General features: G+C 43.7%; 1 protein-coding gene across 5 annotated transcripts in view; it reads left to right on the forward strand.

The window, feature by feature from the left end:
* SEMA6A (semaphorin 6A) overlaps positions 1–14,232 on the forward strand; it is a 273,665-nt gene that overhangs the window by 114,824 nt on the left and 144,609 nt on the right. For all 5 annotated transcript variants that reach the window (XM_089684826.1, XM_089684822.1, XM_089684823.1 and 2 more), the window contains exons 4-6: positions 821–881; positions 4,294–4,356; positions 5,513–5,614. In XM_089684826.1, the coding sequence (XP_089540952.1) occupies positions 821–881; positions 4,294–4,356; positions 5,513–5,614 (226 nt within the window). The remainder of the gene's footprint in view (positions 1–820; positions 882–4,293; positions 4,357–5,512; positions 5,615–14,232) is intronic.

A 14,232-nucleotide genomic window follows, 5' to 3' on the forward strand; every position in this document is an offset into this window, starting at 1 on the left:
ATCACTATGTACGATAAATTAATTTATTCAAGCAGAGATCTCAATCTGAAGCCAGTGGTGTTTGTGTGACCAAAAGTCATCACATGGTCTCCCCACTCCAGCCAAATTTAGTACCAGAAAATGGTCACTACTATAATGTATGGCTATTGTTATCAGGATGACTGGTGTGTGGTAAATATATTTATGACCGTAGCAAATAGTAGTAGCAGTCATTTCATTCCCATTGTTTACCTGCACTGGAAACATAATAGCCCAAATCAGATTGGTTACCATTGGTAAGAATGAACATGGTGTCTCAATCCTGACATTTTTGCATTTAAAGTGTGGAGTCCATGGTTTAGTTCTCCCATTGTCTCTCTAGATTTTCTTTTTCCTCTTATTTGCGTGTACTGTACATGGGTAACTTCCAGGTACCATCATTTCTTTCACAGCCCAAACCAATTGCCTGCCTTTCATACAATGAGCCCTTGTATGTGTCTGACTGCGGCAGAGACATTAGGTTGTATGTTCCTTTAAGAGAAGGAACATATGTGAATTGTTGGACATATAAGCGCTGTGGCATTTGTTAGCACTATAATGCTATTTTTTTTATCTTTCAAATTTAAAAAGAATAAACTTTGCCCATTTTAGCCAATCGTCTTAGTGTTAAATTTGTAACTTGCCCATATGTTTTGTTAAATTTTATGTTGCAGTATGGTATAAAACCTGAAACATTGTATAAACCTTAGTGTTTTTCTGATTTATAATTGATTCAGTAGAATATTTGATCCTCCAGATAAATCCATATCCAGTCTATTTTAATATTTTAATTTCTTTCCAGGGATCACATTTATACGATAGACCTGGACACACCACACTCAGATGAAATCTATTTCAGCAAAGTAAGTGTTGTGTGGGGTGGAGGATTCTTCAATATTGGGTGTTCCTGTTGCAATCTTTATATAGAAGTGCACGTTATGCTTACTATACTGGTGCATAGAGATTTTCCTGCGAGAGTTTTAGATATATTTCCTTAGAGCTCAAAGCTCTTGATAATCTCTTCCATTGCTTGCCCATGGTACATTAGTAGATTGTTGGACAAGCTGCCATTCTGTAACTGAATATCCAAAAGACCCAGCATGCAGTGCATGATGTGACTTGTAGTTCCCATAGAACTTGGAGGGCTGCAGCTTTCTTTCATCAGCTGGGCGGCAAAGAATATTGAAAAACAGAAAATACAGTTATTTAATAGATGGATTTGTGGAAACACTTCAGCCTCTGCTGCATGTTGCCTTGATGGAAATGTCTCAGAATGCCTGCAGGATTATCCATCAAATGGCTTTCATCCAGCTGAGTTATGCATTTGCATTATGTGTTAACATTTACTTAAAACACAAACAGCCGTTTTAGCAATGTTTTGTCTTGCTGTTAATAAGTGATTGCCTTAGTGCAATGCTTTTACTCACTCCTTGGCTATCAGCTAGATGCATTACATAAGGCACACCATCTTATATAGTACTTTTTATAAAAAAACTCAAAGCGTTATAAGAATTTTTAAATAACTGAGCAGATTCAAAACAACGTGGTTGTATTAGATTTTTTCCTGGGTTTACAGTCGGTATAATGGTATTTGAATTTTATATTAAAATTGGGAATAAAGCTTTCTGGAGGAACATATCTGTGAGGGTTGAAACGTATATCTAATGCATAGAGGTGGAAAAGAGTGGGGCAAGGTCAGAATGTTTCTTCCCAAGGTCAGAAGTCTACATGGATTGTGAGTGCAGCTGCTTAGTGCCTTCAGCTACTCAAGCAAATATTTATGTTGACAACTTAGGACATTATAAGAGCTGGGCATTCACTATGCATTATTGGGTCTATTGATATTGAGTTGGAGCTAAAAAAAAAAAAAAAAAAAAAAAAGTTAAAGGTAGCCCACTGCACCTTTTATTCCAAAAGCTCTCACTTAGCTGCAGAGTGGAGAAGCCTCTGACATAATTTTGAACTGCACATTTTTCCTTATCCTGGGATGGTTTTCCTAAAACACATTATTTGTAGCACCACAGTCCATGCTATGCTTGAATAAAAAAAACTGAAGCCTTTGGCATATAGGTTTCCCCACTGTAGACCAGCCTGTCCTTATTTCCACCACTGCATTTTAAAGGTGTTGTTAGATAATCACCTTTTCGTTTTGCCAAGCTGGTTGTCAGAAAAGACTGATATACTTGGAAGATAAATGCAGAGTAAATGTATTGGGTAGTTTGAAAAATGTTCTCACAGTAGAAAATTGTTCTATTTCACTACAAATAAGACAAGCACATTTTGCATATCAGAAAAGGTTTACATGTGTGCTCTAAAAATGTTAAAAAGAAAAAAAAAAAAGTTAATGCTTTTGGTTTGTCTCTGAATAGAGATGGGCTTATGCATGTTCAAATGCTCTTCCGAACCCACATGGCTGTGCCAGCTGGGAAGCTGTCATCTGTAATGGGCCAGACATTGCAGCTTTATGTATGCCCCACAGCTACACAAATACATGCCCCTTTGCTCCTCATATGACTGGCCCATTACTGGTGACAACTTCCTGGTAGACTTGTCCACATGGGTTCGGAAGAGAATCTGGACAAATAGAAACATAGAAGAGTGAAGACAGAAGGAAGATTAAGTGGTCCTATTGAGTCTGCCCCTTTTTTTAAATTTATTTATTAACTTTTTTTAGTCTGAGTATAGATCTATGTTCGTCCCAAGTATATCTAAATCCTTTTACTGTTGATTGACTCACTACCTCTGCTGGAAATCTATTCCAAGCATCAAGTACTCCATTTGTAAAATAATATTTTCCAAGATTAGTTTTTTGAATTTCCATCCTGCTAGTTGAGGCCATGTCCGCATGTTCCTGATCTGGTCTTCATATTGAAAATACTGCCCTCCTAAACCTTATTTACCCCCCTGGATGTATTTACAGGTTTCAGCCAAGTCTCTCCTTTCCCTTCTTTCTTCAAGACTGTGCTTAAGTTCTTGAAGTCTCTCCTGATATGTTTTATTCCTCAGAACTTTAGACCTTCCACCATTTTTGTTGCCCGTCTCTGGACTTGTTTTATCTTTTCAATATTTCTCTCTCTATCTATCTATCGATCGATCGATCGATAGATAGATAGACTTCCCTCCTCCTGCTGGTGACCCCTCTAGTGATGCATTCAATTCTATTCACTTTTCCCACTGCCTGGCCACACTGTTCATTTTGCAATCATCTAAAATAAGTACCCCCAAAACATTTTCCTCTGTCGTGCAGGCCAACACTGTACACCCAATATTGTGCTCTGTCAAAGGATTCTTTTTCACTAGGTACCAATTTTACATTTCGAAACACTGAACATTAGAAACATTAAACTTTGGTATCCTCTGCTTTATCCAACACGCCCAAATGCATCTCTATTTCTGAAAATCCAAGCACTTTAATGGTCAGGTACTTTATAAAATTCTTTTAAACAACACTAATTTAGGAAAAGCTTGTGAAGAGTTGGTTATACCCCAATACTTACACATCTTAAAACCCCTCTGCTATATGTTAAGTAATATCTACAGGCACCAGTTAAGAATCCTATACAGCGTCTTGAAAATGCATCACTCCCAGGTCTTATCTGTTATATAGATAATGGAGCTCACATCAAAGAGGCAGAAATCCTCCTTTGGAATGCTGAGCATCTCTTTCTTCAACTTTGTACTTCTCTGTGTTATTATGCTGATGCTGTGAAACACTACCCAGGGATTTCTATATGGCCTGCTAGAGCTGTATGCCTCATTAACATATTGTTATGCCTGTGGTGCAAAGAGCTAGGAGGAGAACATTCATGAAGCCATCCCTTGATACAACTAAGTGTGTCATGTCGGTGCCTCTATTCATTTTGATACCATTTTTCTTTCGGTGTGACATTTTTACATCTTCCAGGTACAATAGTGTGTTTATTAGTGACACAAACGTAAAACAGTAAATATGTTTTATCCTGGTCTGCCGAGTAAAGAGGTAGCAAAGCAAGCTTTCTGGGGATCTGTACAGACAGGCAATCAACAACTGGCACAGCCTAGCATGGCGGTATTGCCCAAGTGACCATATACCTGTCAAAGAGAACATGTTGGACGTTTCAAACATTGCATTATATGATGCCTTAAATAGATGACAATTAATCACAAGGGAGATGCTTGCATCGCTTAAACCTCTGTCCTGCAGCTTGTTTCCCAAATTCAACTCTGACATTAAAAATCAAAGACCTGGCAGTCTCTGGAGTGCTAATTGATTTTCTTCTCACCTGATCTTTGCAGAAACTGACATGGAAATCCAAGCAGCCGGATGTTGACACCTGCAGAATGAAGGGAAAGCATAAGGTAGGCAGTTTCCATTTCTCTGCCTGACACCAAAGGTTACCCTTTAGACGCTTATCTGTGCTGGGAGCCTGTGATGTGTTATGGATCACAGCACACACCGCTCCAGCAGTAATTATTTTTTCAATTAACTTGGTGACTCTAAATTGCAGAACAGTGTCTTGTTTACTGATAAATATCATGTTAAAATGAATCCTGAACAAGACCCTAGGAATGGGATTAGCATTAACAGAAGGAAGGGTGCAGCAATGTTTTCTGTATTAACCAAAAATAAGTTTTATTTTCTGAAAGAAACCTCAGCCAGGAGAAATATGGAGAATGGCTTCTCTGATATTCTTCTGAAAATGCTAGTTGATTGGCTGTAGTGCTGATGTAATTACTTGAGTACTTTCTAAGTCGCCCACTTCCAGCAAGCATGCAGACTAACATTCTGACTTTATAATACAGAAATCGGAGGATCAGCTTGATGTCCAAGGTGTAAAAGCATTTTCAGATATCCCTTTGTGCACTTTTTGGATAGAAACAGAATCCCTGTCAAGTTTTTGTTTTGTTTTTTGTTTTGTTTTTTTGCATTCTACCCCTTACTGACTATTCATCTAACAGAGAGTGACCGCTTTAGGCATCATGCCTGGCATTTAATAACTTCCTATTGATAAGGCCACCCAACTGGAACCTCTACGATTACGAAGAAAAACATAGATATTGACAGGCCAGAATGTGGAAATTTTAAGATGTTGAAAATGACTGGAGTAGATTCAGGCATCCATGAATGAGTTGATCTATGAGCCCAAACCAGTCAGTGTCCTGAAACCGGCATCAACCTCATGTCTTTGGTCAGTTGCTCTCAGGTGAGCACATTAGAAATCCTGCTCCAATCACTATTCTCACCCCTGAGATAACTGGTGTCAATAGTAGTATTTGAACCCATCTCCATTGCAAAGCGTAGCTGACTGCCTTCATAATTTATGAATAGCAAGAAACAATAACACATCTAAACCACAGAGATGTCCTGCACAATGAGACACCTAATAATGGCTGAGTAAACAAGAATGTTGAAAGGAATCACGGTAGGTTAGACAAGGCAGAATAAATATACTGGTTGATGTAATGGCATCTTGATGGACCTAAAAAAATGTTTGTTTTTTTTTCCTTTCTGCAGGATGAATGTCATAATTTTATTAAGGTTTTACTAAAAAGGGATGAAGAAACATTGTTTGTCTGTGGAACAAATGCCTTCAATCCTGCCTGTAGAAATTATAGGGTGAGTAGTTTTTATATGTTTTATTTAATTCTTTTAGATATAAATTTTACAGTCAGCTCTGTTAACCTTATTTAGAACAACACTTGGTGTGTGCAAATGTATTTTATTACAGGCTTTTCTATAGCGGTGAACATTTACAAGGTGCTTTACAGCACATACAATTCAAACCAGTTCCTGATGTTTCTGCAGGGATCCCAGCAATAATGTCACGCTCCACCCTGATGCCTCACATGCAGCTGATTCAACCTCTCAGCACCCTGCCGAGAGCCTGAGACAGCCACTCACTCCTCCTTCACAGCCCTGCACTCCAGTGAGAGCTGGAGGGGCAGAGCAGAGAGCCTGTGACTGTCAGTCACCTCTCTGCTCAGAACAGACCCAAGAACTGGGTGATCAATGGTCATGTGATCACTCAGTTCTTGGGCTTAGAGCCAGTGGGGGACAGCTGCAGGATCAGACCGATGCTACAGCAGGTAAAAAAGTATTTGTGTATTTCTTTTTTTGCCATTCCCACACTTCATTACTGTGCAAAAGTAGTATTATTTGTCTTCAAACAATATCAGTAGGCTTGTATGGCATACCATTTTTACTATAGAAGGCCATAATGTGTGATCATTTTTTTTTTTTTTTTTTTCCCGATGGCATACAATTTTTACTGTAGAGGGCCATAATGTGTGTTTTTTTTGTTTTTTTATTTTTGTCTAAAATTTTTAACGCAAACTTATGTTGTGAAAGTGGTATTCCACCATGCCTACTCCATAAAATTCCTAGTTTTACTAAGCTTGGCTAATACACTTAAATTATCTGTATGCAAGTTGGAAACATGGTGCCCTATATTTAGGCTTTTCATGTGCTAAAACTAATGGTTTCCAATCTACAGATGACCAGAGGGCATAAAAACTTAATTTGCATATCTCCACCTGCCATCTTTAAATGAGGACCATTTGTGTGCTCAATATTAATGAAGTGATGATGTGTGGATGCCTTCTGTTGTAAGAGGATAATTCCACAATAACATTTTAATGAAATACGCTTCTTTTTCTGGTTACAGTTGTACGCTGCTTACATGCAGCAAGCCCAATAAAAAGTCTTTTGGCATTTTTTTTTCTAGAACCCAACTAGACAGATAAATTAGCCAAGTGTGCTGTCATAGGTCCTTGCAGATAACGGAGCGGGTTGCACACCTGCATTACTATGCTGGAATTTGGTATCTTTCCTCTTATCTTTGTCACCACTGCAGGCCTTGGAAAATAATCTACCTCAGGATCCCAAGGGCCTGTCTATTCCACTGATAATCATACATAGCTGTGGGGGCAGCAGCTGATTGTTTACCTCCCATAGATCTTTCCCTTCTCTCAATGCACACTACAGTATTTTACATTCAATACTGAAAATGCAGGCACTTTACTTTCTGCTAATTTTATTATTCCGAAGTGAATCAACAAAATGCATTATTTTTAATGAATGACTTCTCGCTGTTTTCTAATGAAATGGGTGGGAGTCTGTTAAATGCTTACCAGTCAGTGTGCGTTATGCTTCTATTTTCAGTCATTGCATGTTAAATTCTACAAATCTCTACACAGTCACATTGGTTTTATGTGTTCTATACTTGAATTCTTTAGATAAAAATGGGCACCTGTTTTTAGAATCTGAAGGGAAGTCGGGAGCTAGTAGAGGGTGCGTCTTTCTTTTTAATCCTTTTGTTTATCAGTTCTTGTAGGCAGTGGTTGTGTGCTAAGAGAGTCTGCTTTCTTTGCACTCCTCCACCATTCTCCACGTGTAGCTGTGAGGGATACGCAGCTGGTTTTCCAACAGTTGTGCCAAGCACTGACTCCCTTTACTCCCCTTGTTACCAATTCATTCTCGTTCGTTACAATTCTTGCTTCTAAGGCCCCATGTACACGGGACACTTCTGAATGATGGAAACTGACTGCTGGAAAATGTAGGTTAAAAAAAGTCAGTTTAGCCGCATTTGAATACCGAATTTATGCCCGTTTATGAGCGTTTGCGTTTAGAAGCGTTTTTTAAAGATAACCTCAGGAGACATTCCAAAATACCCAGAATGCTCAGAAAAATTGTAAAATAACTATTTCAGACATTTTGAGATAGAGAGAGAAGAAGCAGAGATAGCAGTGTTTGTTGAGATTAGCAGTTTTTTTTTTTTTTTTTTTTTTTTGTGGTGTTTGGATGTGTTCCAGCTTATTTATGTGCAGAAATTATTGCAGCAGTGTATGACATATTTATTTTAATGCAAAACCTCAAAGTATGGTGTACCAGGTCCATTTGAGTACCAGGAAAATGCTTTGCATGCATTTTTCATGATAAAAAGGCTGTGGACAGCATCTGGAAATGGAAGAGTTAAAAAAAAAATCCAATCGCGGTTAGCCGCGGTTATTTATTTCAGGTACTTATATAGCGCCGTCCATTTACGCAGCGCTTTACAAATATATCGTACATTTACATCAGTCCCTAACCCTCAAGGGGTGTACAATCTAAGGTCCCTAATTCACATTCATACATACACATACTAGGGACAATTTTAGACAGGATCCAATTAACCTACCAGCATGTCTTTGGAGTGTGGGAGGAAACCGGAGTACCCAGAGGAAACTCACGCAGGCACAGGGAGAACATGCAAACTCCAGGCAGGTGGTGCCGTGGTTGGGAATCGAACCTATGACCCTAGTACTGCCAGGCGGAAGTGCTAACCATTTAGTCACTGTGCTGCCCATACACACGCTTGAACGCTGATCACATTTACTCCTGAATGCAAGTTTGGTGCGTTCAAAAAAACGACTGTAAACTCAACTGACTGTAAATGACATAGTGTACATGGACACATAGGAAAACATTAGGGAGAGTTCAGGGGCTGCTGAAAAAAACTCAGAAAAGCTCCTAAACGTGAGTTGATCAGCTTCAGTGTACATGGAGTCTAACAAGTCCTAAGTTGCCTTAGCTCTTTTTCTTTACTCTTTTTGGTGAGGATATTGTTTTTTAACCTTTTCCATAATACAAATGATCCATCTCCTCCATTTTCACAGATGTTTTCTTACAATACCATCCTGCCTCTAGATATCATCACCTTCTGTCCATGTCATTTGAAGCACAAGTGAGATGTGTAGGGGAAACGCACACCAGTTAACATGGACACCTGTGTTCTTCCTGTCTGTTCGGCAAGCTTTGCAGATGGTACTCCATCAGCCTTTGACATGTTGAACAGATGATGGGGCCTCTTTCCTGGGCAGCAAAGTAAAAAGGCAGATGGGCATCATAGGTGGAATAAGCCCAGCTTATTTCCTTTCATCTGACTCTTCCAACTCCAGCTTAGCGGTGCTGCCCACAAAAGTAATTGCTTTCTGAAAGGCTGGACAGTGAAAATTCATGACAGGAAACAAATAATGACAGGTCCTCAGCTGAGTGATGAAAGCTTTATAACATATGAGTTAAAAAAGTTAATTGCTGCCTGGTACGGCAAGCAAGGTTATTTCTCACGAACCTTAAGCAGTTTTTGATTTATGTCAGGTACACCATTCTGGGGGAATGTATCTGTAAGATGGATTGCATTCAAATTTGCAAAATAGCCAACAATGATGTATGATTTGCTTCAGTTCCTGGTACTGGATACTCTTCAAATACAAGCTGTGATTGCAGAGCATCAATAGGGACTGACATTTGACTTTATCTTTTTTTTCTTTACCTATTGACATATGTTATCCAGATCTGTTGGATCTAGAACAAAGCGTGTATGCCTGATGTAGAACTGTCCCAAAAAACAACTTGTAAAAGGACAGATTGTAACATTGAGACTCATCAGTAACTTAAAGTGTTATCAAACCCAAAAGGAATTTGGCATTTATTATATTGCAGTTTACCAATTCTTACGTGTGATGACTGTATTAGTTTTCTCTCTTAGGCTTTCTGTCCTTTCATCTAGTTATCTGGCCAGCAAGTCTGTTGGTTTTCAAAAGATCAAGCTCTCCTGCAAATGTATCCATTAAGACAAACCGTTTACCGCTGACAGGCGTGTTTACAATGATCAGCTTTTATTTATTCATGTAAAACCTTTACCCCTCAGAAAAAAAAAGTTGCTGTAACTGCTTGTGTAACTTCAGTGTGAGCTAGAGCTTGGCTTCAATTTGTTAGTGTTTCTAAATCTGCTAATAAGTCTAAGACTCCCCTCTCCCCAGACTGACAATGCTGCTGTCCAAAGGTGTCTCCTGTGCTCTTTCATCCAGATCACCAGGTGAAGACAGAGGGGGAAAAGCCAACGAGAAGAAATCAAATGCAGCCACCACATCTAATGATTTTTAAGCTGCAATATCTTACATTTTTAGTTTTGGGTTTAATAGCAGTTCTACAAACAGAATCTGAATTGAAGAAAAGCTTAATCTGAGGTCCAGTTTACACCTGCATGATTGAGGTGGCGGTATATTGCCTGCACATTTCTGGTTTTACGTGTGTTGCCACGTAACGTGAGTCAACGTGCATTTTACTGGACCCTATATCAAAGATGCAATAAGCAGGACGTTTTCTAATGGACCACATGGGCAGTTCTTTTAAAACATGAAGAGGTACATGAGGCAGATGATAAAACTATGGCCATGAAAAAAGCTGTTTTACTGCACACCCTAGATCTGGTCACATAATCAAATACACTGTGAGCAGTCTGTGCCCAGCCCGACATGACACACAAAACGCCATGCTCTCATCTGGGTATATTGAAGTAGCTTGTCACAGGTTCTGTTAAAGTTCTGGAAGTATCTCTCTCTCTCTACCTACCTCGTGCTCTCTCTCTCTCTACCTACCTCGTGCTCTCTCTCTCTACCTACCTCGTGCGCGCTCTCTCTCTACCTACCTCGTGCTCTCTCTCTCTCTCTCTCTCTCTCTACCCACCTCGTGCTCTCTCTCTCTACCTACCCCGTGCTCTCTCTCTACCCACCTCGTGCTCGCTCTCTCTACCTACCTCGTGCTCGCTCTCTCTACCTACCTCGTGCTCGCTCTCTCTACCTACCTCGTGCTCGCTCTCTCTCTACCTACCTCGTGCTCGCTCTCTCTCTACCTACCTCGTGCTCGCTCTCTCTCTACCTACCTCGTGCTCGCTCTCTCTCTACCTACCTCGTGCTCGCTCTCTCTCTACCTACCTCGTGCTCGCTCTCTCTCTACCTACCTCGTGCTCTCTCTCTCTACCTACCTCGTGCTCTCTCTCTCTCTCTCTCTACCTACCTCGTGCTCTCTCTCTCTACCCACCTCGTGCTCTCTCTCTCTACCCACCTCGTGCTCTCTCTCTCTCTACCTACCCCGTGCTCTCTCTCTCTCTCTCTCTGCCTACCCCGTGCTCTCTCTCTCTCTCTCTCTCTGCCTACCTCGTGCTCTCTCTCTCTCTCTGCCTACCTCGCGCTCTCTCTCTCTGCCTACCTCGTGCTCTCTCTCTCTCTGCCTACCTCGTGCTCTCTCTCTCTGCATACCTCGTGCTCTCTCTCTCTACCTACCTCGTGCTCTCTCTCTCTACCTACCTCGTGCTCTCTCCCTCTCTCTACCTACCTCGTGCTCTCTCTCTCTCTCTACCTACCTCGTGCTCTCTCTCTCTCTCTACCTACCTCGTGCTCTCTCTCTCTCTCTACCTACCTCGTGCTCTCTCTCTCTACCTACCTCGTGCTCTCTCTCTCTACCTACCTCGTGCTCTCTCTCTCTCTACCTACCTCGTGCTCTCTCTCTCTCTACCTACCTCGTGCTCTCTCTCTCTCTACCTACCTCGTGCTCTCTCTCTCTCTACCTACCTCGTGCTCTCTCTCTCTCTACCTACCTCGTGCTCTCTCTCTCTCTACCTACCTCGTGCTCTCTCTCTCTCTACCTACCTCGTGCTCTCTCTCTCTCTACCTACCTCGTGCTCTCTCTCTCTCTACCTACCTCGTGCTCTCTCTCTCTCTCTCTCTCTCTCTCTCTCTCTCTCTCTGCCTACCTCGTGCTCTCTCTCTCTCTCTCTCTCTCTCTCTCTGCCTACCCCGTGCTCTCTCTCTCTCTCTCTGCCTACCTCGTGCTCTCTCTCTCTCTGCCTACCTCGTGCTCTCTCTCTCTCTGCCTACCTCGTGCTCTCTCTCTCTCTGCCTACCTCGTGCTCTCTCTCTCTCTGCCTACCTCGTGCTCTCTCTCTCTCTCTGCCTACCTCGTGCTCTCTCTCTCTCTCTGCCTACCTCGTGCTCTCTCTCTCTGCCTACCTCGTGCTCTCTCTCTCTCTGCCTACCTCGTGCTCTCTCTCTCTCTCTGCCTACCTCGTGCTCTCTCTCTCTCTGCCTACCTACCTCGTGCTCTCTCTCTCTCTGCCTACCTACCTCGTGCTCTCTCTCTCTCTGCCTACCTACCTCGTGCTCTCTCTCTCTCTGCCTACCTACCTCGTGCTCTCTCTCTCTCTGCCTACCTACCTCGTGCTCTCTCTCTCTCTGCCTACCTACCTCGTGCTCTCTCTCTCTCTCTCTGCCTACCTACCTCGTGCTCTCTCTCTCTCTCTCTGCCTACCTACCTCATGCTCTCTCTCTCTCTGCCTACCTCGTGCTCTCTCTCTCTCTGCCTACCTCGTGCTCTCTCTCTCTGCCTACCTCGTGCTCTCTCTCTCTCTCTCTCTGCCTACCTCGTGCTCTCTCTCTCTCTCTGCCTACCTCGTGCTCTCTCTCTCTCTCTCTCTCTGCCTACCTCGTGCTCTCTCTCTCTCTCTCTCTCTGCCTACCTCGTGCTCTCTCTCTCTCTCTGCCTACCTCGTGCTCTCTCTCTCTCTCTGCCTACCTCGTGCTCTCTCTCTCTCTCTGCCTACCTCGTGCTCTCTCTCTCTCTGCCTACCTCGTGCTCTCTCTCTCTCTGCCTACCTCGTGCTCTCTCTCTCTCTGCCTACCTCGTGCTCTCTCTCTCTCTGCCTACCTCGTGCTCTCTCTCTCTCTCTCTACCTACCTCGTGCTCTCTCTCTCTCTACCTGCCTCGTGCTCTCTCTCTCTCTACCTGCCTCGTGCTCTCTCTCTCTACCTGCCCCGTGCTCTCTCTCTCTACCTGCCCCGTGCTCTCTCTCTCTACCTGCCCCGTGCTCTCTCTCTCTACCTACCTCGTGCTCTCTCCCTCTCTCTACCTACCTCGTGCTCTCTCTCTCTACCTACCTCGTGCTTTCTCTCTCTACCTACCTCGTGCTCTCTCTCTCTACCTACCTCGTGCTCTCTCTCTCTACCTACCTCGTGCTCTCTCTCTCTACCTACCTCGTGCTCTCTCTCTCTACCTACCTCGTGCTCTCTCTCTCTCTACCTACCTCGTGCTCTCTCTCTCTCTACCTACCTCGTGCTCTCTCTCTCTCTACCTACCTCGTGCTCTCTCTCTCTCTACCTACCTCGTGCTCTCTCTCTCTCTACCTACCTCGTGCTCTCTCTCTCTCTCTACCTACCTCGTGCTCTCTCTCTCTCTCTACCTACCTCGTGCTCTCTCTCTCTCTCTCTCTCTCTGCCTACCCCGTGCTCTCTCTCTCTCTCTCTCTCTGCCTACCCCGTGCTCTCTCTCTCTCTGCCTACCTCGTGCTCTCTCTCTCTCTCTGCCTACCTCGTGCTCTCTCTCTCTCTGCCTACCTCGTGCTCTCTCTCTCTCTCTCTGCCTACCTCGTGCTCTCTCTCTCTCTGCCTACCTCGTGCTCTCTCTCTCTCTGCCTACCTCGTGCTCTCTCTCTCTCTCTCTCTGCCTACCTCGTGCTCTCTCTCTCTCTGCCTACCTCGTGCTCTCTCTCTCTCTGCCTACCTCGTGCTCTCTCTCTCTCTGCCTACCTCGTGCTCTCTCTCTCTCTGCCTACCTCGTGCTCTCTCTCTCTCTGCCTACCTCGTGCTCTCTCTCTCTCTGCCTACCTACCTCGTGCTCTCTCTCTCTGCCTACCTACCTCGTGCTCTCTCTCTCTCTGCCTACCTACCTCGTGCTCTCTCTCTCTCTGCCTACCTACCTCGTGCTCTCTCTCTCTCTCTGCCTACCTACCTCGTGCTCTCTCTCTGCCTACCTACCTCGTGCTCTCTCTCTCTCTGCCTACCTCGTGCTCTCTCTCTGCCTACCTACCTCGTGCTCTCTCTCTCTCTCTGCCTACCTCGTGCTCTCTCTCTGCCTACCTACCTCGTGCTCTCTCTCTCTCTGCCTACCTCGTGCTCTCTCTCTCTCTCTCTGCCTACCTCGTGCTCTCTCTCTCTCTCTCTCTCTGCCTACCTCGTGCTCTCTCTCTCTCTCTCTCTGCCTACCTCGTGCTCTCTCTCTCTCTCTCTGCCTACCTCGTGCTCTCTCTCTCTCTCTCTCTGCCTACCTCGTGCTCTCTCTCTCTCTCTCTGCCTACCTCGTGCTCTCTCTCTCTCTCTCTGCCTACCTCGTGCTCTCTCTCTCTCTGCCTGCCTCGTGCTCTCTCTCTCTCTACCTACCTCGTGCTCTCTCTCTCTCTACCTGCCTCGTGCTCTCTCTCTCTCTACCTGCCTCGTGCTCTCTCTCTCTCTACCTGCCCCGTGCTCTCTCTCTCTACCTGCCCCGTGCTCTCTCTCTCTACCTGCCCCGTGCTCTCTCTCTCTCTCTCTACCTTGTGCTCTCTCTCTACCTGCCTCGTGCTCTCTCTCTCTCTCTACCTACCT

Source organism: Staurois parvus, unplaced genomic scaffold (assembly GCF_062004578.1).
Source record: "Staurois parvus isolate SC_StPar_1 unplaced genomic scaffold, SC_StPar_1.0 ptg000358l, whole genome shotgun sequence".
NCBI lineage: Eukaryota > Metazoa > Chordata > Amphibia > Anura > Ranidae > Staurois > Staurois parvus.